The sequence below is a fragment of the Suricata suricatta genome, chromosome 6, assembly GCF_006229205.1.
Source record: "Suricata suricatta isolate VVHF042 chromosome 6, meerkat_22Aug2017_6uvM2_HiC, whole genome shotgun sequence".
Taxonomy (NCBI): Eukaryota; Metazoa; Chordata; class Mammalia; order Carnivora; family Herpestidae; genus Suricata; species Suricata suricatta.
In genome coordinates this window covers 31895529-31922594 of record NC_043705.1, presented here as the reverse complement: position 1 = coordinate 31922594, position 27066 = coordinate 31895529, and the positions used below count along the sequence as shown (strand labels likewise).

General features: G+C 42.4%; 1 protein-coding gene and 1 long non-coding RNA gene across 6 annotated transcripts; one reads left to right on the top strand and one right to left on the bottom strand.

Moving 5' to 3' along the window:
- On the bottom strand, nt 1–17248 carry RNF14 (ring finger protein 14). 5 transcript variants are annotated; one of them, XM_029942131.1, is made up of 9 exons: nt 17161–17248; nt 14667–14843; nt 12822–12989; nt 11606–11757; nt 8226–8753; nt 7361–7589; nt 4490–4662; nt 3527–3657; nt 1–1419 (listed from the first exon to the last, which is right to left on the bottom strand). In XM_029942131.1, the coding sequence occupies exons 3-9, from the start codon at nt 12973–12975 to the stop codon at nt 1362–1364; spliced, it is 1425 nt and encodes a 474-aa protein (XP_029797991.1). In that variant the 5' UTR covers nt 12976–12989; nt 14667–14843; nt 17161–17248; the 3' UTR covers nt 1–1361. The 5 variants fall into 5 exon arrangements, with proteins under 5 accessions (XP_029797991.1, XP_029797992.1, XP_029797993.1 ...); XM_029942132.1 differs by lacking the exon at nt 17161–17248 and adding an exon at nt 16816–17086; XM_029942133.1 differs by lacking the exon at nt 11606–11757 and having other exon boundaries at nt 12928–12989.
- LOC115294327 lies at nt 17155–24110 on the top strand. Its single transcript, XR_003909816.1, has 2 exons — nt 17155–17385; nt 23914–24110. It is a non-coding gene; the product is annotated as an uncharacterized LOC115294327 (long non-coding RNA).
- The last annotated feature ends 2956 nt before the right edge of the window (nt 24111–27066 follow it).

Genomic DNA, 27066 nt, shown 5'->3' with positions numbered 1-27066 from the left:
TAATTATAAGATGATTTTTAAATTATTTTTATTTTTAAGATTAAGCAGCCTCGTTGACAATCCAGAAACAGTCCTCACTGACTCTGGATACACACACATAAAATGGTTCAAAGTGATTCTCCAATTTTCAATGACAAGTTGGGGGAAAAAGGACATGTTCACAGCTGCAGCTGTATCCCTCTGTCCTCTTTTTCAAAAAATCATTTTGCTACCAAGCCATTCACCAAACCACAAGGAAAGACAATTTTTGAAAAAGCCATCAAAATCCAGAGACAGGGATGTAGGAATCAAGCCAGAATTATCCCCCCAAATAGTGCTGTTGCAAAACAGGGTAGGAAGCCAAATTTCCATAGCTCATTAGAGAAGACCTTTAAAAAGAATTCAGAAAATTACGACTAAAACTACAATGGTGTGGAGTTCAAAATAGAGGTAATTTTTAAAAATATAGCTTGTTCAGCTTGGGAATATATTAGGCTTTCTTCTATTCCAGCAGAAATAAAAATATGAGCTGAAGTTAATATTAAAATTGTCCTCACTGATGGAAGGTGGGGCACAAGTACAGGGAGAGAGCATAGAACCAAAGGTAGCAAAGACAAGTCGTTTTGAATCCAGGCTCTACCGCCCAGAAGAGCTGAATAAAACTGAAATACCGCTGAGCCGCTATCAGCAAACTCCAGACTCGGCTCAAAACCAGTGGACTATGCACCACTAATAGATACCAGCTAACTCTTGTGGCAATAAAAAGGTCTTGTAAATCATCTATAAATTTCTATTCTGAAAAGCAGTGGGTCAAAACGACACTGGGTCATCCTATCAGTTACTGAGTAAAGGGCCTCCTCCAAAGAAAAGTCACTTGGCAGAAACTTAGGGTCAAAGGAATGTGACATGGACTAAACAAGATCAGGCTCTTGGTACAATTTTTAATAAGGCTTCTTTCTCCCTACCCCAGTCATAAGGAGTAGTACTGAGAGGACTCCCACGTAATGTCTTAGAGGGATGGTTTCAGATAAAAAGGTCTGTAAGTTTAACTCTTGACTCCTCTCCTCACCTAGAGCTCGGGGAAAAAATAAATATTTACTGTTTAACTATTAAGAGCTTCAGGCACACTGTAGTATTTAACATTCTCTAGTTTTCATTTTCTGAACCTTTGGCTTATAATTTTCTCTACGTTACACTGACAAACGTGTGCATGTGCGTTCATCAGTAGTACCACACAGAAATATAAACCTTGTTCTCCCACATCTTCTACAGAGGATGAGTGAATAAATGGTACCCTAAATACCCTGCAACGCTATTTTGTGTACTTGACACAAGATTAGGGTAAACCATTCCACTTCCTTATCTCGAGCAGTGGGAGTTAACTAGTCTTCAATCTCATCTTCCCAAATATCTCCATTAACATCCACGGCATGGAACAACCTGGAAGCATAAAATAAGGTACATTTTGATGCACTTGGAAAAAAATAATCTTTCCTTCTCTCAAAATTACCGAATGTACTCTTCTGATAACATCTTTGTGTAGCTTTTCCTTTCCCGCCATCACTACACTGAAGAAGGCTGAAAAATGGGTCCCCCGAACAAGCTGTCTTAAAGTTTACCAGAACAGCCCTTTTCGGATCCAGACAAACTCTTTAAGGCCAAGGATTAACAATAACAGTAGATGGGTATCAAAAAGCCGATACTCAATGTGTGCAGCAAATGGAATAAGCCAGGATTAGGGAAGTCAGGCAATCTATAAGAAGGTGAACTCTCTAAACCACTGTAACTCTATCACATGGGAGTCACTGTCCTCCGCTTCATACCCTTGCATTCGCCACTGGTAGGATGCTTTATAGTTGTCAACTTGTTTTTCTTCCTAATGTTACCTAAAATTCATTAATTTTCAACACCTGATTTACAACGGTTCACGGAGAGAACCTATTTCTTCAACTTCTTTTACAGTTAGGTAACACCAATGATTTTAGGTTCTATACATATGCCTCTTAAGAAAGGTCATCAACTGACAGAAATAAGAACTGTTGAAAAATAGGATATTCGCATTGTGCCAAGAAATCACACCAGATATTACTTACGAATTACAAAAAAGGAAACTTACTTTTAAAGAAATTTATTTATTTTGAGAGAGCATGGAAGGGGCAGAAAGAGGAGAGAGAAATTCCCAAGCAGGCTCCGCACGGCCAGTGCAGAGCCCGATGTGGGGCTCAAACTCAGGAATCTCAGGAACTGTGAGATCATGACCTTAACTGCAGTCAGACGTCTAACCCCTGAGCCACCCAGACATGCCAAGAAAACTTACACTTACAATGGAACAAGCAAGAGAACTGAGTAGCACACTAACAATGGGACAGCCTGACATTATGGACCTAATGTGATACAGTATGTAGTACACATCACCCCTCATAAAGTATTCTTCTCAAAAATGTTACTCTAAATATATTCAAACTCAGTCTAGACCTAACTTCCAACTTACAGGAGAGAGGACAGAGTAACTAAAAGACAACATGGAGAAACAGAAATCTAGAAAGTAATAGGTTCTATAGGGCAAGTGGCCTAGACTCTCTAAAATGTCAATGTTCCCCTCAACACATCCAAAAAAAAAAGGTGGGCAGAGGCATCCAGGTGGCTGTCGGTTAAGCATCCAACTCTTAATTTTGGCTCAGGTCATGATCTTGAGGTTGGTGATTCTGAGCCTCATGTCAGACTCTGCACCCACAGTACGGAGCCTGCTTGGGATTCTCTTTCCTTCTCTTTCTGCCCCTCCCCTACTCATGTGCACGCATGCTTTCTCTCTCTAAATAAATAAACAAACAAACATTTGATTTTTTTTAAGTGGGAGGGGCTCCTGGGTAGCTCAGTTGGTTAAGCATCTGACTTCGGCTCAGGTCATGATCTCGCAGTTCGTGGGTTCGAGCCCCATGTCGGGCTCTGTGCTGACAGCTCAGCACCTCGAGCCTGCTTCAGATACTGTGTCTCCCTCTCTCTCTCTCTCTCTGCCCCTCTCCTGCTTGTATGCTCTCTCTCAAAAATAAATACATAAACTTAAAAAAAGAACCAAATAAAATGTTTGAACTTGATTAGATCCTGGCTCAAATCAGCTTTGAAAGTTATTTTTAGGAGTCATTGGGAAGTTTTAAATATGTTTATTAGAAAATAGTGTGCTATCATCATTAAACTTATGTACTGTGTTATGTAGAAGAATATTCTTATTTTAGGAGATAATGGGGATATAGAAGTATCTCCAACTTAGGATCAAGTATTAGAAAATAAATATGGCAAAACATTATCAATTTTTCATTTTGGTAGAAGGTATCCTGTTAATTATACTCTTTCAACTCTTCTTTATGTTTGAAATTTTTCACGATAAAAAGTTGAGGAGGATAAAAAATAAAATTTCCCCATAGCATATTTTCATCATAAACCCACAAGAAAAAAATAGAAGTCCATGTATTTGAGAAAATACAGAAGAGAATTCTCTAAGCAAAACGGCCCCAAACTGCTTCTGAGACACGGGATTGTGTATACGTACCGATTAAAACATGGGGAAGCAGGGTCAGTGAAATGCCTATAAGGGTTTGCTCTAGAGAGAGAACCCATGCAAATCCAGCAGAAATACTGCATACAGCCCGTACAGGTCATCTTGTTACATCCATCTAATTTCTGGAAGAAAAGATAGAAAGAGAAAAATACCAAGGCTATTAAGGCAAAAGAGAAAAGCCCATGCCAAAAAGACTGAGTACATCCTCCTCCTAGACTTCTTTTTCCCTGTGCAGGGTTCAGATATGCAGGTGACCTGCTCTCACTATTATACATTACAAGTAAAACACAGAAATACTTAGCAGGTGTGCCTTACAACTAGACACTTAGCAAAACTTAATGAATCTAAGTAAACATTTGGTATCAAGTCCTCACTCTAACACAGGGTTCAGGCATGTCTGAAGTGGTTAAAGAGAATGCCAATTTCCTTAGTGGGGTCTGGAGAATCACCACCAGGTTTCAGTTTGGATATAATGGATTAGAATAGGAGAATCAAATGCAAAGATAAATTCTGATTTTAAAACATACTAACATACATTTTGTCAAGAAGCAATAGATTTAACTGTCTATTTTGGCTCAGATTAATAGGAAAATGTCATTTCCTAAGTGTATACTTCTTAAGCAGGTGTGTTCAATTCCAAGATGATTAGTTCCAAGAAGTCAGGCTTGATTTTTTCTATCAGGTAGAGGAGTTAAGAGTTGACTGTAGCTCTATTATGGCTTCATCATAACCTGTTCCATTTTGATGTGGATATAATGTGAGAGTTATTTTCACTTTATGAAACCCATTTTGAAAAGGGAAGTCCACATCCATTTAAGGTCAATAATAACAGTGAATTTGCATCTTGCAAATAAGAAGGTTTGATAAACACATTTCCTTAGTCATAAATAACAGGCTTAAAGCAATCATAACAAGCTTTCAAGTCTGTCTGCCATGTCTGTCCAGAACCTTTACCTCTATGGGAGTCCCACAACACGGGCAGCTCTTTGAGTTCTTTTCTAGCCATTCCTTACTTTCCATCTCTTCCAGTGCCTTCTGAATCACCCTCTTGCCATACCTCTGTTCCAAAAATCTTTTATTGGCCTCATCTGCTTGCAGGTACTCATTTCGTAAGTCTATTAATTTGTCTGGAAAGTGAAATGGAAAATTAACTTTTATACAATTCTGCAAAGCTGACTAAAAACCATTTGAAAATGGCATAACCTTTGATTATAATGTTATTACTGGGACTTTAATCATAAAGAAATAATTCAAAGTTATATGCATGGAGATGTGTATATGGCAAACAAATTAAATGTCCAATGGAATAACCACATGTGAGAAAGCCAGTTAATGACATTGTATTTAGTTATTAAAAACTTACAAATGAGACAGCTACAACTCAATTAAAATACTCATTACAGAATCCGGAAAAAGGCATGTTTAGGTTATAACTAGGTAAAAATGACACATGTACAAATGACAAAGAACATAAAAGAATCCTGCAGCTAGAGAAGTTGGCCTTGCTCAAGGTGTTAGAATAAGAGGCCATCTTTTTCGTCGACTTTGAGTTAATGGTGTGGACATGTTTGCACAACTAGCGGTGTGCAGTTAAAGACTGACTTAGCTAAAAGACACAAAGTTTCAAACACACATTCATTTTCCATGATGTCAGTATCATTCATCCTTTGCTAACAAAGCCTACCAAATAAACAATAGCATCTCTGGCTTAAGAGCAGAGATTCTTCAATTCTGTATACAAAAAAATATATTTACCACCCCGGGCACTGCAAAGTCCCTCCTGTCAACTTCTCCCCTGGATACTCTTCCATCTGGCTGCACGGCTCTATCACTTAACTCAAATGTAACAGGCAGCCATTCCCAAAGACTTTACTTGCAGACAAAGGCTTTTGTTCACATTCAATTACCTTAGTTTTTCTTTTTTTTTTTTAATTTTTTTTAATGCTTTATTTATTTTTGATACAAAGAGAGACAGAGCATGAGAGGGGGAGGCGCAGAGAGAGAAGGAGACACAGAACCGGAAGCAGGCTCCAGGCTCTGAGCTAGCTGTCAGCACAGAGCCTGACGCGGGGCTCGAACCCACGAACGTGAGATCTGACCTGAGCCGAAGTCGGACGCTTAACCGACTGAGCCACCCAGGCGCCCCTACCTTAGTTTTTCAATAGGTTCATTGAAAACCTCTCTCAACAATGTTATAATTATTTTGCTAGTTTATTTTCCTCATATTATTTAGAGGTCTAACTCCCTTTTTATGTAGTGTCTTTGGAGGACGCTTTCTTTCTCTGTACTGTGCCTTCCCAGCACCTCTACTTAGAAGCTGCACACCTGTATCTTTTTATCCTGTCATTTTTACCCTTCTAAAAATCCAAGGCACTTTTGTGTTTTCAGATATCCGAAGCACAAGGATTACCACTCTAAAGTTCTCAAAATAATTGTCAGTATTTCATATATTTTATATAGTGTTATTTAATATATAAATATACAGATATAAATAGATACAGAAAGATATTCTTAATTTTGCTGAAGCCCCCAAGCCTCTTTGATTTCTTCCACAAATGTTATGAAACACCTGAAATGTACTTCAGCCCCTCAATGATAAGGTTACGGAAGTGTAAAGCAAAGGCTTATATTATATTAGACTCTGGCGAATTCTCCATCCCATCTGCCCGTATCTACTTACAACTGTGCTCGAGGCAAACTGAAAGTATTCACTCATTCTCCCCTTAGGGCTACTTTCTTGGGGGTATGGACACTCTGCTTATAGTGGGAATTAGTAACTACAGTAATAATGGCATTAATGGTTACCATTTTGCATTTTACGTGTATTAGCTTGCTGTTCCCGAACTATGTTGAAGGACCGGTATTTCCCCCACTACTCTGTCAAGGTCTAGTATTTTCACAAAATACAATCCAATGAATCTTATTGGAAAAATAATAAGAAGACAAAAACATAAGCTTAAGTTTTTATTAGATCTGACATAAAATTACTCTGTGAAATCACTGTAACTTTCTAGACCTGACTCTCAATTTATTTACCTAGTCATACACCAGTTTAACAACAGTATCAACTTTGAGGAGCACTACAATAGTTTATTTTATCCTGACAATCGCCCTATGAATAGTTGCTATTATCATTATCCCTGTTAGTCTGAGAAAGACTAAGCCATCAAAGTCCAGTTAAACTGAGGTCAATGCCTGATTTCTTAATCCTTATTTATATCACAATTAGCAAATTGTGTCCACTTAAATGAACGGTGGCTTTCTGAAGCACTATGTGTTGAGGAAGATTCTGAGACTTTCCTGGGCTCAATGACAAAAAACTTGATGACTGATCAGACGTACATGTTATGGAAACAAGAGTGGCAGCTAAGATGGTCTGCTTTTGCCAAGCAGGACCTCCATTATTCCATGTTCGTAGATAGAAATGACCTTGCCATTCCTTCTCTGTAATGGTCCCTGGTATCTGCATGGCTGTGTCCTTAGTTCCTTTAACTCTTGATTCAAACTGCTTTGCTGGAGAGGCCTTCTCCTGGTTTCCCTAAGTAAAACCTCAAGCGACTTCATATTCTGTTCCTGCTTTATTTTGTTTCCTCTACAGCACTTATAACCATCTAATTTCATTACGGTTCTGTTTACCAATTAAAATCTAAGTTCCATGAAGGCTTTTGGTCACTACCATATCGAGCCTAGGATATAACACAGTAACTGAAGCAAAAATATCTGTTGAATGAACATGTCCAAATGGAAGGACTGAAGTGATAAGACTTTTTTTTGGTGGGGGAGTGTAGAGGGTAGGAGGATTGAGTGCACACGGTTAGAACTTACCAGCAGTTACCTTACATGGGGAGACCCCGTGGTAAGTCAATCTGCACAAGGTACAGAAGGCAAAATTGCAACTGGAGCAGATGCCCATGGTGCAGCCGGGCTCCTGCATCACGGGCAGCTGGCAGCAGGGGCGGGGACAATACACCACATCCGCCATCAAGTCCAAGGTGGACTGGAGGAGAAGGCGGTCATAACGGGCAAATAACTCTGTTTCCACTAGCTCTTTGACCTGGAGGGAAACATAAAACACCCAAGTTTAATGATGTCCAAACAGTTTTGATTCTGGGGAGAGCCTTAAAATGCTGGTGCTAACTAGGTTAACATGAATTAAAACTGTCTATCTCACTTTGAAATCAAACCAAATGTGGCAAGTCTAGACCCTGACTGAGGGGGTGGTTACATGGGTCTACACATGTGTCAAAGCTAAGCCAACTGTACACTTTATATGGGTGTAGTGATGGCTTGTGAAAGTTGATTTAAAAAAAAAAAAAGTCAAACCAAGTATGCTGCCCCTGTGACCCATTCTAAGGATATGCTCTTCAGATCCTAACCTCACACAAAGGCAGGCTAGTGATTCTCCGGGGTGATGGGATCCCAGCAGATAAGCTAAGTAAATCACCAGAACACTTTATAGTTAAACTTTTCTAACACTCATCCATGCCAAGAAGTGCCCATTCCGAGACCAGCAAAGGAAGCATTCACACTGGCTTCAACAGGAAGACACAGCCTTCTTGATGGATACAGTGAAACTATTTGTGGACTGGCTCCAAGGCCTCAGCCTGCCCTGATGAGCCCTAGCAAGGAAAATCCTGAGAAGACTGTGAAGGAGAATCAGGAGGCAGCTATGAAGAGAGCAGAGGATTACCTGACCAGGAGTGGCCACCGAAGGGCACTTGGGTTCTGGGCAGTTGAGGCACTGAACTTGGCCATCTCTGATCTGGATTTCAAAGTAGTTCTTTAGACAGGCCTTGCAGTACACATGCCTGCACTCCAAGAAGTACATGCATTCACTACCCAGCTTCTCACAGAAACAGATATTGCACAGGAACAATTTACTGTTAAAGCATTTGATCTGCTGAGCTTGATCAAAGTCCAAGATCTCCTGGATCAGACTTGACAGCGATTCCACATCCTGCACGGCTCTCTCATCCACAACCTCCTCTTGGTCGGCATCGGATCCAGCTGCTCCTCCAAAAGCTAGCTCTGTGTTGGGGGAAGCTTGAGCCGTCCTTCTCTGCACCTTTTTCTGAGAACCCATCTTGAGCTCAAAAGGAGAGACAATATTCAGGTATGCTAGGGTCTCTTCCTTAAGAAACTGCATCCAAGCAAACAGGACCACGCTGCCACGGTGCTCTTCCCACAGGTTGTCTAAGTGCTTGCAGAGCGCAGACAGCTAGGAGAGAACACACGAGGGGGTTGGTGAGTTTGGAAAGATGAGGATACTGTCAACTCCTCACTTCTCTTGACACCTTTTTAACTTCTAACTTAGGCCCTTACAATCCCCAACATGGTTTCTGTTTGTTTGTTTGTTTGTTTTGTTTTACTGCTGTGATAAACTGCACTGGAAAGAGAGAAAGAGAGTTAGAATACTGGTATACCTCTTCAACTATGCAACAATGTGAGTCACAGCAGAAAACAAAGTCAGAAGCTAAAAGAAGTACCATGAAAACAAAAGGCATGGCAAGACTCTGCAAGAGCACAGGTTTACATATGAGCCACCGGGTGGAGGATTTTTTCTGTTCTTTATCTGATCTTTTAGTATTGCTACATATCTCATGTAGGAGAAAGAGACTTAGTTCTAAAATGGACTATTTCGATCCCTCTGGAGTCCTAGCCCTGTAGGTACCCTGCATAATGGTTAGAAAGAGTGCAGTTTAAAAATCTCATCCAAGTTTTTAATCCTAGCTTTCGGTCCTATCAAAAAGTCAACTCAAGGGAAAGAATCACTAACAGAATCCAACCTCAGGGTCCTTGTTATTTGGATTTAGAAGCTGGTTTTAACTAAGCAATCTGGGCTTACAGCAGATCCTGGTTAATGAAGGCAGACAGAATGCTATAGACCCAGGACACGATTATAAGGCCTCAACACGGTTTGGCTGCCACAGGGAAAGCTCACACTCTCTAAGCTGAGCAACCAAAGTTTCAACTACTTCGACTTTCCCTCTTTAAAGGTGGTGTGTTCAATTTGAAAAGCAAATGTAAGAGGATTTTCCATTAGAAATGTAGAATATTGGTAAGTAGAGCTCAGGAATTATAAGCAGCTTTTCTTTTTGGCTAAACACAAAAAATAAGCCTTCCACATGCAGACAAATTTTGTAAATTTAAATAACAAGTGAAAAAGGACCACGACTTCTATTCCTTGCTCTGCACAGTGCCATTCACTAAACCCAATATAGGCACGAACTTAAACACTTCCTGAACTTAAAAACTTAGGATGTTAAATACCGTTCAAAATGCTTTTTCACATGTACATGAATATGCTTATAAGATCAGTGACACTTCTGAGAAACCTGCTGGAATGTGTAAAATGTACTAAATACTAAAAGGGAAGCTCTGAGTGCTATCTGAGCCACCAAGTCCAATGGGGAGCCATTCTCCATCCTCTTTTTTCTCTACTCCTCTTCAAGGGGCAGCTGGGGTGCACATAAATGTAAGGAGGGGGGGACTGAAAGAGGAAAAGAACAAGAGAGAGACTGCTTATGTATATATATCGGGGGAGGCATAATGGAAAATACTATGAGATTAAACCCACTTCCCTTCTCCCAACCCCAACCCAATGAAAGACAGGCCCATGTGTCAACTTCACTATCAAGAGGTGAGATTCACAATGTCGAGGAATCAGGGCCCAGCAACCAACAAGAATTGCGCCAAGAAGGAATACAAGGCCAATTAAAATGTCAATTATATGACTAACAATTTATCTGATAAAGAATTCTCTGGTATTTCAGATGCAACATATAAAGTAACAAACAACTCTGCTCTCCCCACACTCCCAAAGCCAGCAGTAAGTAGATGACTACTTGGCTGGAATTTGAAACTGCATCCGTGCTCTCAGTTAATCTGTCCTTGTTTTGGGCTTACATCTAAGTGTGTGCACACAGGCATGGAAATAAAGCGTCAAAAGCTCTCTGGAAAAATGAGATTACAAATATCTAAGTAATTCAGTCAGCTCTCAGTGATCTAAATGTCAAACAGCCTTGACATTCTTGGGCAAATAATCCACTGTCTTGCATGTATTGCCTCTGGGAAGATATCAGAATGCAAGATAATAATACTCCTTTCTATCCTACATGTATTATCCTTTTGTAAAATTTAATTTAGTTTTTAAACCATAAGCTCAATTTTACAAAAGCACTCTCATCTCAAAGATTAGACTAGTCAGTGGGGTGGAATGAAAACACCGTGATCAAACAGGAAAAACTGACAGGCTGTTCCTTGAGGTCAAGGGACTCTGACAGCTTTTGTCTTAATAGACATCAGCCCATCAATCTTCATCAGGACTTCTAGAAAAGTAGCTGCTATTGATCTATTATCTATCTCAGAGTGCTTTATATTAGCTTCAAGTCATATTTATGTCTCAATCAAGAGTCGAGGTTATTACTTGAAAAGGATATATAAGCCTTAGGAAAGGAAGGCTTCATAATACAAGGCTCGTAACGTAAGGCCTCAAACCTTTGTGAGACAGGATATAGGGATCACACGTTTCTGTGTGCATTTACATCCATGGGAGACCAGACAACAATTGTTTGTTATTAATATAGAGATCTCTAAAAATAAAAGCAGTTATTCTGTTTAATTAGCTGATTTGTTTATTATGACTACATCAGCTCCATTTTAGCCCTCCTAACCACGCTTAAATCTTTCATTTAAGGAATGGATAAGAAACTAAGAAAAAAAAGTCATACCAACATCTAAGGAAAATAAGGAGGCCCTTACAGTCTCTATTACAGATTAAATGGGAAAAACAGCAAGATAAGAAAAAATATATATATTGAATTAAAAATTACTCGTACTGCAATTCATAATGATAAGTCATCCTAATTACTGCTGTTCCTTTCTGAAACACCACTTTCAATTCATTAACATTAGGATTCATGAAGGCAAAGGGGGAAAAATGACAAAATCAAAGCCATTTGTTCTTCATGCACTGAATTCAAGATCATCAAGGTAGTAGTCTTTAATTAAAGGTGATTTTTTTTTTAAGTTTCTAAAAATGGATAGGAGAAATTAAGTTTCGGGTCTAACCTGAGTTGGTGACAGCCATTTGCCACTAAGTGTGAATGAAGGTGGGGAGGAGGATGGATAATCTGGTGGTAGTTCAAAGTTCAGCACAAGTGGAGGCAGAAAGCAAATGGTGTATTCAAAGCCACTATTCGGGAGACACTCATTTGAATTGCCTGAACCGAAAACAAAAATTAGAAAGAATCAGTTGGTCAACACTTGAGTGTCCATTACTGTTGAGCAGGTGCTCAAGAAAGACTAACGCTTTAGCTGAGAGGATAAAAACCCTCCCCCAAAGCACTTTCTATTTCCTAATTGTCACTCCATGGCCACCACCTTAAAAAAACCTTATAAGCCCCTGAAAAATCTACTAAGCACCATGACATTTCTAATGAAGACATGTAGCTTACTCTTGTACATAGTTTTGAGTACAATTCCTAACACTAATAAGCAAGTAATACACAATGTTTTCTTTTATTGCTGTTGTTGATGATTAAAGTAGATGATTAGAGACACGGTCTAGAGAAAAGGATTTTTATTTTTATGGAAGAGCTATGACCTACTTAGACCAGCATGCGCCAACTGCCCATGAATCAGAGTTGGGAGAATTTGTGCCAACACAATGATCTCAGGCTCGAGGGCAAGATACAGCACACAACACTCTCACAATCAAAGTTTCATTTTAAATTATTACACTTACTTTGTTTACTCAATGCCTTTTTGGTAGAAACATTTTGAGAAAGTGTGCATCAAAGTCTTCTGTGAACGTTTGTATCAAAAGCGGCAGTTTTTTGTTTCTGAAGCAAAAGGTCACAGAATAACTGCATATGTCACAGGTTTATGGTAGTTGAAATGATTCTGGAAACCAAATGGTATTAACAACCACCATGGTACTTTAAAGCTTCCCAAGCGTTTTCATGTACATGATGTCATTTTCTCTTTTATTATCCCTGTTTAACAGCCAATGGCTCATAGCTGATAAAATGCTAGTTAGAAGATCAGGATGCATGAAATATGCAGGATAATATCCCAATTTAGTGGTCAAAAGGCAAATCAAATTGAAAACCATGTACCCTCAGTCCAATTTTCAATTAAAAGAGGACCATGCATTAAATCTGTAATACTATCATCTATCACCAATGCCTATAAACACAAGATGGTAAATAATTTAGTCTACACAAAGTAATTGAGAGTAACATTTATGTAGAAATATCTGTGTAAGAGAGTATTACTAACTAACCGCTCACAAATATCTTGAAATTCTGTGGCAAGTCCAAATAGATCCTGGTTTCTCCACCTTGGACAGATTCTGCTTTCCTAAATTCATCTCCATCATAAATACTTGCCAGGGCCAGCAATTCATCCTCCTGAGCTTCTCGGTCTTCTGACGACATTTAATTTTCTGGAGCTGAAGACAATCATCCAAATCAGTTAAGAGTAGAAAGGCAGAGAGTTTAGAAAGGTTTAGGGGCAACCCCCACCCACACCTCCCCCCAAAAGGTAATAAAGTTCCACACAAAAAACTGCAAAGAATTAATCAATATTATCACTTTTCTGCTAAACTGAAGATGATAGACATATCTAATATTCCAGTACCTTTGCAACAGGAACAGCTTTTTCAAAAATGATGGTTGTGGTGCTTCTAATTGCTGACTCTAACAGGTACGTATCACAAATTTAGGGGAAAAAGGCATGATCTAAAAATTTTTTTTCATTTTCAAATTATTCTGACTTGGGCCACCAATCCTAGCAAAGTGACTTGCTCACAAAAATAGACAAAGTAGGGGCCCCTGGGTGGCTTAGTCGGTTGAGAGTTTGACTCTTGATTTAGGCTCAGGTCATGATCCCAGGGTTGTTGGATCAAGCCCTGTGCTGTGCACGGAGCCTGCTTTTGAGATTCTCTCTCTCCCTCTGCCCCTCCTCTGCTCACACGCTCTTAAAAAAAAAAAAAAGTCAGAGTATATGTGATATACTTCCTAAAAATAAATAAATAATTTTATTATGTTTTTTAAGTTTTATTTAAGTGATCTCTACACCCAATGTGGGACTCAAAGCCACAACTCCAAAATCAAGAACAATACATTCCCTCAGACCAAGCCAGTCAGGCACCCCTAAATAATTTTTTAAAATTCATAAAAATCTCTAGGGCAGGTTTTCTTTAACCTCGGTACTACTGACATTTTGGAGCAAACAATTATTTGTAGCAGGAGGCTATTCTGTGCCTTACAGGATATGGACCAGCATCCCTGGCTTCAACCTACTAGATGCCAACAGTGTGTTTCCCCCTCAACATAGTCAAATGCACCCACCGGGGTGCAGTGGGGGATGGCTCCCAGTTCAAAACGCCCTGTTCTAGAGAATGTTACAGGGACAGATACTATATAAGAGGGTTAGATAACTGAGGAAGCAGCAAAGTAACATTGTTTATATTTTTTAATATTTATTTTGAGACCACACTTGTGTGTGCAAGAGGGGAATGCTAGAGGGGGAAAATCCCAAGCAGGTTCCACACTGTCAGCCCAGAGCCCAACAGGGAACTCGATCTCATGAACCATGAGACCATGAGTTGATATCAAGAGTCAGATGCTTACCCAACTGAGCCATCCAGGTGCCCCTAACATTAAGCTTTTAAAATACTACCAGACTCTGTCACAATAATTTTAAGATTTACCATTGTTTTCAGATGAAACTAAGAATGAAGATATGCTACAATTAAGATGTAAAATCTATGCTTTTTAATCACAGCAACTGAAAGATGCACCACAATTTCAGGTAATTTAAATGTGGAAAAGTATGTAATGAGCATCTATGAAAATTACTTTGTTAAAACAACAAAAAATTACCACTCTGTCAATTAAAATACTGGACTATAACTGGATTTGCAAACATGCCACCTCTTCACTATAATATTTTTTAATTGAAAAGTTAGGACATTATAAAAAGCGACACTTCAAAATTTGAACAAATTTATTTAAAATGATTCCATTAAATTTTTTTTTCCAACGGATGATCATGGTTCTGCTTAAGCTACATTCCTATCCCAAACAGAACATATGGGCATATTCTAGTTGAGGTGAGTTAGTACCTGTTTATAACAATCAGAAGAAAAGGCTGTTAGCAATGCAGTTTATCTTTCAATTCAGAGTGTGGAATTCATGCAAATCCCATTTATTCTCCAGGAGGAGGAGGAGAAGACTGTTGAAGTTGGATCAAAGGCCAAGATCTGGAACTCATACTAGTTATACTATAGAAATCCAGCCATCTGCAGAAAAAAAACCCAAAAACCAAAAAACAAAAAAACCAGAAGATGGTGTTAGGACCCTTTTCAAATTTTAATTCCAAATTTCCATTATTACCAGTTAAGTCAAACACATCATAACATACAGTCAATCCTAATCTACAGCTGCCTATTACTTTCTTTAGGACAGCCTGACAGAGCCACGGGGGGAGGCCCCAGCTATGTGAGAAACCTTATCTGACCGCCTTCAGCCCTGGGAGGAGCCGAGGTGGAATACCAACATTGCAAGAGAGGTGAGCACACCTCTAACATCTAAACGTCTTCCTGGATTTGTTTTTGTTTCTCCCTTGCTCTTCAGCTTCTTCTATTCCTTCATTTCCTATCCCCCTCCGGTTTTTCCTCTCACCTATGAATTAATCCTGCTAGGGGCACCCAACATTAGGTCGACGTAAGAACAAGAGCAAGATATTTAAAAACTAAACAACAAAAGCGTGCACATGTACACACACTTTCAAGTTCTATTTTCAAAATTTTAGAGCCAGACTTCTCAACTAGGAGTGAAGATAAGTGGAGGGTGGTCCATAGATGGGTTATGGAGAAGCCTAAGAATACTCAGAAGTTACAGTCAAAAATCTTATATGAAATGATAATTTTGAAACCAGATTCTCAGAGGTGTGACTCCCAAATAAACTAAGAAGGAAAGTGAGAATCCATTTGCATTTATTGAGCACCTACTATATATTAGGTCCTTCCACATTACCTTACTTAATCCTAAACAATTTTCTGTTTCTTCCTGTCTAAAGCATTTGTAAATGGGATGAGATTATTTTATAATGACTCAGGTTTTAGGTTATTCTTCTTTAGCTTGTCTGGTCACTGGAATCAGCTGGGGAGCTGCTTTTTAAAATCTCAATACCTAGGCTGTATTCTACAGCAATTAAATCAAGCATCAATAATTAGTTATCCAAGCTCTTCTGATGATTCTAATGTGCCGCTAGGATTAAGCAGCTCTACTCCAAGCAGTGTCTCCCATCAACAGCTTCTCATGCCCTATGGCACCAGACCCCAGCTTCTGAAGCTGCCACCAGGTCCCAGTCCCCTAATTCGCCCGGCAGACCTACATTTCATTTTCATTCTATCCACTAGGCCTTCAAGACTCATGTCCAAAGCCCCTATTCTACGTAGAAATTTTCAACTAGATGTCCTTACTTTAAAAATCCAGCAAACTTATTCTTACTGTAACTTTTCTAGGACATTATCACATCCCACTCTGCACTACAGAAGTTCATGAGCTTACACTTCCAGACTGCATTAGCTCCTTAAGAGCAAGGATCAAGTCTTTTGCATATGTGTGCTGCTCTCAGCATCTAGCAGTGCCTTGGGTTTGGCAACGGAGAAAAATATGTACCTGAACTGGTGTGAGATGCAGTGTGCTGAAAAGGGGGACCGGAATCCCAACGTTCAGTGACGGCTTTACTACAGTCCACTAGAAGCAGGAGTCACGACACCACTAAGAAAACTAACGCTGAGCTCTTACTGTGTGTGGGGCAGTGTGATAAGCACTTTAAATGCAATCACTCCTGGCAGAATCCCGCAGCCCCAAGAAGCAGAGTCCTCTATTTGCATTACACAGATGAGAAAAATAACAGTTTAAGTCCCTTTCCAGACCAAGGTCACACAGCTAATATGTAAGTAAATCTGGGTTGAGACCACTCCGTTTCTTCATCTGTAACCCAGGAACGAGACTAAACCCCGGGCCATCAGATAGATATCGAGTTTAATATTAGTCTCGGTAAACGGGAAACCGCTACCCCAGCGACGGAAGCCCTCCTCCGCCGGGTTTCCCTTCGGCCTGGGAAAATCCTACTCACTCTCCCAGGCCACGCCGTGCAAACTGTAGGGCTGGGGTCAGCCCTGGCTCCGGAAGCAGCACGCCGCCGAGGGTGTCCCTGCCACTCACCACCCGGGGTGCTGAGTCGTTGCTGGTACGACTCACCTACAACCCGGGGGCAGGCCCCAGCCTCGCTACCTGCCCCTGCGCTCCGACAGAGAGGCCGCTTTAAGAATGTGTGAGGGGGGAGCCGGCCCCGGGTGTCCCGAACCAACAGGGCCTGGACCTTCCCCTTCCTCCTCACGGCGCCCCGGGTGGTAGGGGGTTGGGCTCTTAGCCGGGCCGGGCTGGGGACGCTCTGTCCCGGGTTTGGGGGCTCAGGCCCACGGAAGAGTCCCGGCCCGGCCGCTTTTCTCTGCCTCGCGCGCCCGGTCCACACCGAACCTTCCGGCCGCCCCGTCGCGCCCGGCCCGAATGTTCCGCCCTCCGCCCTAGCCCTTGTCCCCTCACCGCCACCGCCGGCCCGGCCTGAAGACGCCCGGCTCAACCTGCGCTCGGCACCGCCTCTTCCGTGTTTGGAGGCGTCAGCTGAGTCGGGCGGATCCGGCTGCGGCGCCCCGGCAACGGGACAGCTTTGCGCAGCCGCCGAGACCGCGCGGGCCCTCGGCCGCCCCCTGAAGGCCAAAGGCGGTTGTGCCTGGCCGATCGCGGTCACCGCCCTCCGCGTCTCCCGTGGTAAATATGTTTGCCTCTGGGGAGGTGGATACAAACGCAGATTCTGTGACCAGAGGGCTCCTTTCCATAGTTCTGGGAAGGGCTCTGGAATTCGAAATTTTGCCAATCCCTGGAGGTGAAAGGGAGAGAGTGCTGTATCCAAGACATACACTCCTTTAACAATCTCAGACGTGCTCTTCCAGGTAGACGAAGCAAGGTTCCCCTATCCAAACTTCTTTCTCAAAAATGCTGCCCATCTTTGGGGCACCTCCTCTATGAAATCATTCACTCACTGTTCATATTATAACAGTAATAACTGAACGTTTATTGAGCAGCCAGGATACTTCAAGCACTTTGCCAAGTGTGTGTACGTTTTCTCTATCTTCACCTTAACCTTCTGATTTTAGATACTATTTGTTATTCCTACTTTATTAGTGAGGAAATTTAAACGTAGGGAGGTTGGAATTTACCAAAGGACCCATAATTATTGAGAAACTGAGCGGGAATTAAAATCACATGCCCTCTTTAAAAAAAAAAATCACATACCCTCTACTTCATACCATATGCATAATTAACTCAAAGTAGATCAAAGACCTAAATGTAACAGCTAAAACTGTAAAACTCTTACGAGAAAATGAAGGAGTAAGTCTTCTAAACTTCGATTATGCAATAGCTTCTTAGATAAGACACCAAGAACACAAGAAACAAAAAATAGATAAATTGGACTCAACACAATCAAAACCTTTTGTGCTTCAAGTACACTATCAACAAAGTGAAAAGACAATCTCAGAATAGGAGTGAATATTTGCAAACCAGTGATCTAATATTCAGAACATATAAAGAACTTCTGTAACTCAACAATATAAAAAGCAAATACCCCAATTTTAAATATTTTTAAGGTTTGCCCATGTTGGATCTGAATAGACCTCTCTCCAAAGAAGATACACAAATGGTCAGGAAGCACGTGAAAAGATGGTCAGCATCATTAGTCAGCAAGGAAATGCAAACCAGAACCACACTGAGAAACTACTTCACACCAGGATGGCTATAATAAAAAGGCAGATAATAACAAGTATCCGTGAGGCTGTGGAGAAATTGGAACCCTCATACACTGCTGGGAATGTAAAACGGTGTAGCTGCTCCAGGAAACAGTTTGACACTTCCTCAAAATGTTGAACATAGAGTTGCAATAAGACCCAGTATTTCTACTCCTAGGTGTATACACAAGAGAATTGAAAACATATGTTCATGCAAAAACTTGCACGAATATACATTTGTACCTATGTACAAATGTAGAGTACATAAATGTTCACTATAGCAGCACTATTCACAAAAGCCAAAAGGTGGAAAGAAGTCAAACGTCCATCCTTGGATAAACCGATAAACAAAATGTGGTATATCCATACAATGCCATAAAAAGGAATGAAGTACTGATAAATGCTACAACATGGATGAACTTTAAAACCATTACACTGACTGAAAGAAGTAAGACATAAAAAGCCACAAATTGTATAATTCCTGTTATAGGAAATGTCCAGAAACAGCAAATCCACAGGGACAGAAAGAAGATTTGTGGCTGCCAGGGGCTGAGGCAGGAGTACATGGGAAATGATTGTTAATGGGCATGGGGTTACTTCTGGAAGATAAAAATACTGTGGAATTAGAGCAGTGAAGATTGCACAATTTTTTGAGTATACTAAAATCTCTGGACAGTATACTTTTAAAGGGTAACTTTTATGATATATAAATTATATCTCAATAACAAAGTTTTAGGTACAAAACACTGTTCTCAGCACTTAAGTGGGATGCTGAAATGTTGGCTCCAGTTCTTGGAAACCATCAAACTAATGTGCCCTAATAATCTAATGAGCTCCTGTGTCCTTTTTATCAGATTCTTCTCCCCCAAGAAAAGCAACTTGCAAGGGTGGTCCTCTAATGCAAACCTACAGGATTCTAAAAGCCATTACCACCACTGTCGTCCAGGCAGGATTGGCTTCAGGGGCCAGCCACTGTGTCATCCCACAGGGCCTTGTTCTCGGGAAGGCCTCAGGCTTACAAGGGCCCTGCTCTTGGTCTAATGCTCTCCAGTGGCCATCTTGAAATTCTTAATTTTTTAACAAGAAGCTCTCTATTTTCATTTTGCACTGGGCTCCACAAATTATGCAGGCGGTCCTGCACCCAGGAGAGAAGAAAAACCAAGTGAGTAAATCAAGGCTTTGGAGGAGTTTCCCTGCCACAAATGGGAAACTTTTGAGATGCAAATAATCACTCCTACTTTTCCGTAGTGTCTCAGACTAGAAACCTAACTAACCCCTGTGATAGACTTACAAACCAGAAACATTCTCCTTAAAGACAGAAAGGCAGAGGAAGAGTCTCTAAAGTCATTCACTAATATCATTATTCATGTTTAGCCAAAGGAAATAAAACCAAAAGCAAAACATATGATAACCCTATCTCACTGTGCTCATAGGTAAGACCATGAATCCTGTTAGAGACCTACCAGATGCAAAAAGTATGGGAGCCTAAGAACCAGTGGGAACATTGTCACAAATCTGAGCAGGAGGTAAATTATGACATCATGTCATGACCTCATGTCAGAAGTCACAGAATGGAGGGAATAGAAGAGAGAACTTCAAAGCAGTATTAATAATTTGGACTAAATGTTTAGAGTCCAGTTTTGAGGTCAGGATTGGATAAAGATAGTGTTATAATAAAATTTGCTTTTAGACTTCCTAAAAATAATAGACTTTCGTATCTTTGGTTTCATGTCCTTTATAATTTTTCAAATTGAGCTTTCCCCACGGGTGCCTGGGTGGCTCAGTTGTTTAAGTGTCTGACTCTTGATTTTGGCTCAATTTATGATCCCGGGGTTGTGGGATTGAGCCCCACATTGGGTTCCACACTAAGCGTAAAACCTGCTTAAGATTCTTTCTCTCTTCCTCTGGCCCCCTCCCCCACTCGTGTGCTCTCTCTTTCTCTCTCTAAAATATAAATAAATAAATAAATAAGCTTTCTGCAAGTGCCCAGCCCTCTACTGGGCTAAGCATCTTACATGCATTATCTCATTTAAATACCCAGGACTCCATAACTGCGGCAACCTTGTCTCCCCATTTTACAGATGAGGAAGTTGAGACACTAATGGGTGAAGTGATTTGACCAATGTCAAACAGTGATAAGATTAGGACCAGTTCCTCACCAGTCTCACATTCTCCTGTACCCTGTAAAAGATTTAGGTTTGTTGTAGCAGAAATACAAAGAGAACAAAATAATTCATCCTATAGGAATTAAAAGGGAACGCCCTAAGGAAATCAGGATTAGATTTTATGATGACATAATGATAGGTGAGAATGAGAATACAGAGGGAAAGAATCACCTCCATCACCTGTCCCCATGCCTAGTGGATGATGGGGCCATCATCAATTATCATCCCTATTTAAAAGCTAAGGATACTGATTCCAGAGAAGTTAAGTGACTTTCTGCTGTCACACACAGGGTATATTATGGAATGGAGCCTTGAATCCAAGTGACCGGAGCCTTGAGTCCACATCATTAGCCCCAGTGTCATACTTAGATAGAGTTAACAATTCACTCCAGGGAACTGGTCAGTTGGGTGTGTAAGGAGAAACAGCCAGGTCACTTGTGTGACCAGTTTCTTAGGTTGGGGCAGCTCATACAATACCTCGGGTCATCCCAGGGTTATATAAAAATAGACTCCTAAAAAGGCTTGAGTTGGCTGACAGTATAAAATGTTTTCTGTGCTTCTGATGCAAGGTAAAATTTGATTTACAATAATAGGCACAGAATGATCATGTTTATACTTGCAACCTGGCATTTTATTCTTATTCCCCTGAATAACAGTGAAAAGGGTTTTGTAACCCCAAGGTAACAAGGCTCTGCAAGAAGGAAAGGGGGTGAGATTTAGCAGCAGCTGCCATCATAAATCAGTGTGTGGCTGTTTGTCTCAGAGCTCCAGGCTCAACTCCTGGCTGTCATAAACGTATAAAGGGAAGCCCCATGAGAATTTATGTAACGATGGGAAGACTCGTTTTCCTTCCTGCAAGAACCTTTCTGAAGCAAGGCAAGAATTAGGTTGATTAGATTCTGTGTGAAGAAAGAAAACCAAACCAATGGTTTAGAGGAAGGGAAAATGTGGGTCAACTTCAGCTACTTCCCTTGCCAAAAAAATTGACCTTGTAAATAGAGAGGAACATGCTGAATTCCGCCAAATAAATGAGTGACTGGAAGACTGAATAAGCTAATGAATGAGTGTGATCCAGGCTTCCCCCCGGGGTGGTTCTGTCAGTGTGAGAACAGTTCGATACTGGAGTCACCCAGAAATGCTGAATTCATAACAAGGCCAATCAACACAGTCAGCTTCTGAATATTCATGCACAGACGATGCTTCTAGTATGTTTGATTTTTGTGTTCACTGAAAGATTTTCAGATTCACTGTGTAAATCACAATTCTAAAGAAGGAGGAGAAGGCGAAGAGGAAGGGGCAGGGGAAGAGGAAGAAGGGGATGAAGAAGGAGGAGGAGGAAAAGAAGGAGGAAGAGGAGGAGAGAAAACAGAAAAATAGAAGCGAACCTTGTGTTGAGACTATATCTTACTTCTGAGTAGAATTGCCAGGTAAAAATACACTAAAAACAGTGTCATCGTGTATCTAAAATTCAACTTTATCTGGGCACCTCGTATTTTTATTTATTTTTTTAATCTGACAGCCTGTTTCTGGGCTAAGAACACTATGGAGAAGAGAAGGTTGAGGACAGGGTCTGGGGACATGTCCACACCTGGGAGTCAGAAGGAAGGAAAACCAAGGACGGAATCAAGGAAGCAGACAAGAGTCTGCAGAAAGAAAGAAAGAGAGGCAGCCATGCACAGAGTTTCTGCAGAGTAGTGACCCAGGCAAGGGGGAGCGTTGTGGACCAGGAGGACTGCTCAGTGAGAAAGGCCTGATGCCGTAGAATTTGGCTCTTACAAAGTTGCTAGTGCTTCTAAGGAGTTCTAAATCAGTGGTTCTCAGTGAGACTGGGGTGGAGATGGGGTGCATGTCAGAGTGACTTGTATATCAGAATTTAAAACTACAGGCTAGAAGTGGCCCACTTTCCCTCTGAGGTTGGGGGAGAGAGACAAAACATATGTGTAACCCTTATCAACTCGGAATTTATGTGCTTCGGTTCTGGTTCCTAAAGCTAATGAATTGTAATAAATTTAAGTCTCTTCTTGAATTTTTCTTGAAAATCATGAAGGAGACCTATGGTTCACAACAGTTCATTCACAAGTCCTCATGTTCAAGTTACTGCCTTCCTTCACAGCACCCCCTTGGTCATTTCCTCAGCCTTCATCAACCCCCCTCTCCTATTTTCCTTTTATTATGTAGACCAATTAAGCCTCTCTTCCCAGAAAAAAAAGCTCCAATCAACTTCCCCAACTCTGTCCCAAGTGAAAGGTGAAGACTTTTTGAAGGGAGGTAGAGGGAATGGAGTTGGCAGTTATAAAATTCTCTTTGGCAGGGTGAGACGGGAAAAATAGGACTGTTCTTGCCCTGTCTCTGGTACTCAGAAAAGTGATTCTGACAGCTGGCCCCTTTTGAGAGCTACCACTCTTAAGCAAGACAACCAAGATGCAAAGCCTTTTCATTCCTTGAAAAGTTCTATTTCTTGGCAAATTTTCCCCTACAAAGTACACCTTTCTTTCTGCACTGGGCCCAGAAAGAGGTGCCATTGTGTGGGAGTGGCCATCTGTCATCTGTCCCAACAAAGACCACAAGGTGCCAGATCAAAAGCGGGAGACTCAGAACATCTACCTGAGTCTTCCCATCAAGATACCTGGCCAGACTGACTCTAATTTAAACAAGGTCTTGCTGAAAGAAAGAGGCTGACCTTGGGTAGTCCTGTCACCCTCCCAATGGGAATGATCTGGAGGATGAAGCTTGTGAACTTCACCAAGGGGTCTTGTGATGGTCACCGTGGCAGCTGCCGGGCAGATTCGTAAGGAGCCCGGAGCATGGGAAGCCAGCCAAGCAGCACGTTCATAGCATGGAGCATGATCCTAGCCTTCCCCCAGCTGAGCTAGGGGTCCCCCAAGGGTCAGAGTTCCACCTTGCTGGTCTGACTCCTCAACTTTCCTCAGGATGCCAGGTGTTTTGAAAATACCCCAACCCTGCCCCTCCCACTTCATCCCCCAGCCCCTCCCCATAGCTGAGGGCCCAAGTATGAATGATGTTAAAGTTGGTGGTGAGCAAGTCTTTCAAACACCAGCCCCGGTGCTGCCCTCTTTAAAAAAGTATTTCAGACTTGAGGGAGGCCATCCTTAGCTTTTGCAAACCTATTTCAGAGTCCTTGTATGACTTCAAACCAATTTTCAAAACTCGTAGTGATGAGGCTCTCCAAAAGAAGTCCATTCACCTCCTGACGTGTGGATGCTGAAGAACAATAGATCCCCACACCAGAAAGGAGGAGAGAAAATCACTAAGTGGGGATCTCATTCCTGGAGATAATCACCTTCAAAATGTCTGATACCTTGTTTGCTGGCTTTGGATTCTTACAGGGCTGTCTCAGCTTTGTGCTCCCGGCGTGAATAAAACAACTGCAACCACGAAAACCATCTGCGAGGTCTAAAGTCAAGCTTTCCTGTGACCTGTGAGACCAGTTTTTGCATCCGTGGTGTAGCCAAGGCAACACAAACACACAGAACATGGATAGAACAATGTGCCTCCAAGAATATAAATGTTAACATAGGTAAAACCATGAATTCCATGGTTTCTTCGGTGGACCTTGGGTGACATTAGGTTTCTCCTGAAAGATAGCGATTATCTTCGTGTGTAAGCTTTTTACGTTGTGACCCATGCAGCAGGGGTCTAGAGCTATGGATGTTCGGGAACTCTAGCCACCCACCTCTCTGCCTCTGTACCTTCTTCTCTGCCTTTGGCCACCAGATGGCATTCTGGAAACATTCACAGCCCTAGAGTTTCTGCACCAAAGCTCCCTGCATTACTCCCTACTGCCCTCCCCCTTCCTCATCTGTTTTCATCGATGCATTTTCCAGAGTTCAGCCCAAGGGGCCTTATGGAGGTCCAATCCACATGGTCTTGGGCAAGTTAGCTAACCCTCTGTGCTTAGCTTCTTTACCCCGATGGCTCTGGTTATGAGGGTGGCACAGAAGGATGTAGGTAGGTAAAGCCCTCAGGACAAGGCCTGGCCTATAGCTACTGTCCTCATGATCCTTCTCAGAGCCATTCAAAAACTCCCCTGTGGCCTTCAGGACAAGGTCCAAATTCTTAGCATGGAACCCCAGGCCCTCCAGGATCTGGCAGCCCCTTCTAATGTCCCAGACCATCTTCTTCCTCCCTTTTCTTCACACAGATATTATAAGGAGCTAGCTCACCCACCTTTGTCCACTCAGCTCCCCCTGCATGTGTTGTCTCTCCCTTGCTCACCCATCCTCATCTGGCTAACTCCTCCATGTCTTCAGGATTCGGCCCAATGCCCTCCATGAGGGAGCCTCCTCTGACCTCTGGGCCCAAATGCAGAGCCACTGGACCCACTTCTTTCCTTTTCCACATACCTCCTTAGAATGCAAGCCCCTTGTGGGTCACTTTGTCTTTCTAGCTTCCTTGCACATGATAGGACAAATGAGGGCCAAGCAGTGAGCTCACCATGCAGGCTGTCACCCAGTGGCAGTAAGCACAGGGCACGTCTCTGAACACGGGGCCTGTGCTGGCTCCTGCTAATGCACAGGCAGCATGGCCCACACCTGAGCTGAGGACGCCCTGGAAAGTGAGCTGTCCAGGCCAAGGAGGCAGAGAAGACAGTGAAGGGACAGATGCAAGGCCCCTTTTACCATTTGCATCAGAGGCATAAAACCTGGAAAATAATACAAGCTACAAGAACAGTCCCAATGAATGCACTCCCTGTGCCCTATAGCTATCATCTTGTTGGATCCTACCAAAACCTCATTAGGTGAATGACAGCTACATCCCACAGGGAAGGAAACTGAGGCCCAGAGAGGTTAAGTGACTTTTACAGTGTCTCCAAGCTTGTGAGTGTTCTGTCTCTAGGGCCACACTGTAGGCGATGACCCCGTGAATTCAGGCCCTTGCTGTGTGTGATTCAACAAGTGACATGGACAGGAAACCTCCAGGAGTGGAACACGGACAGGGTGTGGGAAAGAAAAGATGAAGGGAAGGGAGGAGCACAGATGGCTGAAAGGCCACGGAAGTCCCTCAGCTCCCCCTGTCCTACAGGCCGACAGGCCCTGATGTGTCCCAATGGGCACCTCCAGCTTCAAGGACTCAGCTGTAAATGCCCACCTAAGGGAAGCTGGCCTTAAATTCCTATCACTTCAAATGCTTTACAAACCTCTAGACTCAGCCCGAGGCAGGGTATAAGACCAGGAGGGTGCTGGCAGCAGCAAGTGATCCTGGGCCTCACCAATGTGAGGAGGTGATTGGGGGAGGGCACACCTGAACACGTCCACATCGTTGTGCGTGTTGGGGGTGCAGGGGAATACTGTTCATGGGACTCTGTCATAAACAGGAGTAGGGAGAGAAGAATCAGGGGAAGGGAGGGATAAGGAGAGGAAGGCGTGGGAGAGGGAAAAGTATAAAATTCTCTGAGGCAGGGGAGCAGGAGGCTGGGGATTCCCCCAGACAGGGACTCTGGCAGGACCAGATGCAGAAAACAATGGGCCTCCAGACTGGGGAGCAGGAAGGGAAGGGGGAGGAAGCCATGTGGTCAGGTCAGAGAGATTCTTGCCTTTAGGAGCCAAGGCCATGGGCACCCTCCTGGGTTTGTGTGAGCAGGGACTGCCCCAGGGCCAGTGTGAGAGCCAGAGCTACAAGGTGGGACCAGTGATTCAGTTCTCAACACCCACTGTTCACAAAACTTCATTGCTTGTGACTCTGAGCCAGGACTTGGCCCTTCATGCATCATTTCATTTCGTCTTCACAATTTCCTGCTGTGAGCGCTACTGTTCTTATTCTCGTACACACTTTAAAGATGAAGTGGAAGAGGCCCAGAGAGGTTAAGTGACTTGTCCCACATGGCCCAGCTGGTAAATTGCAGAGTCAGGATCTGAACCTAGGCAGTTTGGTTCTGACAGTCACTTTCTTAATCACAGTTGCTTCCCAAGAGACAAAAATGGGTGATCTGGGCAGAGCCAAAACGTCAAGGTAGATGAGTGTAAGGAAAAGACTGAGTGGGAGAGGAATAATGGCGAGATGGGGGAAACAAAGAGAACCGAAGGAAAGAGAGACACAGGGCACACAACATGGCCAGGATGGGTATCAGGGGCAGGCAGCGGGGCTCAGGATTTCTGCCCACTTGTTTGCACAGCAACCTTTCCCTCGGTGGCTGCCTTGTGTGGATAGCACCTTTCCATCGGCCAGTCCGGGGACTCCCATCCTCCTCAGCCACAGGCCACTCGATGGTGTGGGGGAAACACTCTTTCTCTAATTGGCATTGAAACTTACAGCCCTCCCTTTTCCTGTAGGTGGGGTTTCCATAGGAAAAAGCTGCTTCTCCATTTCCCCAGCCCAGCAACTGTTTGGAAGTCAGATCCCCACATCCTGCTTTACTGGGTCAAGTCCCTCTTGGACCGGCTGGCTCTTTCTATCATTTACTAAAGGAGACCAACTGTGTCCCTGTGCAAGGTCTCCCTTAGCAACTTCACTTCATCGGGGCCTGGACCTCTGAGATCTCT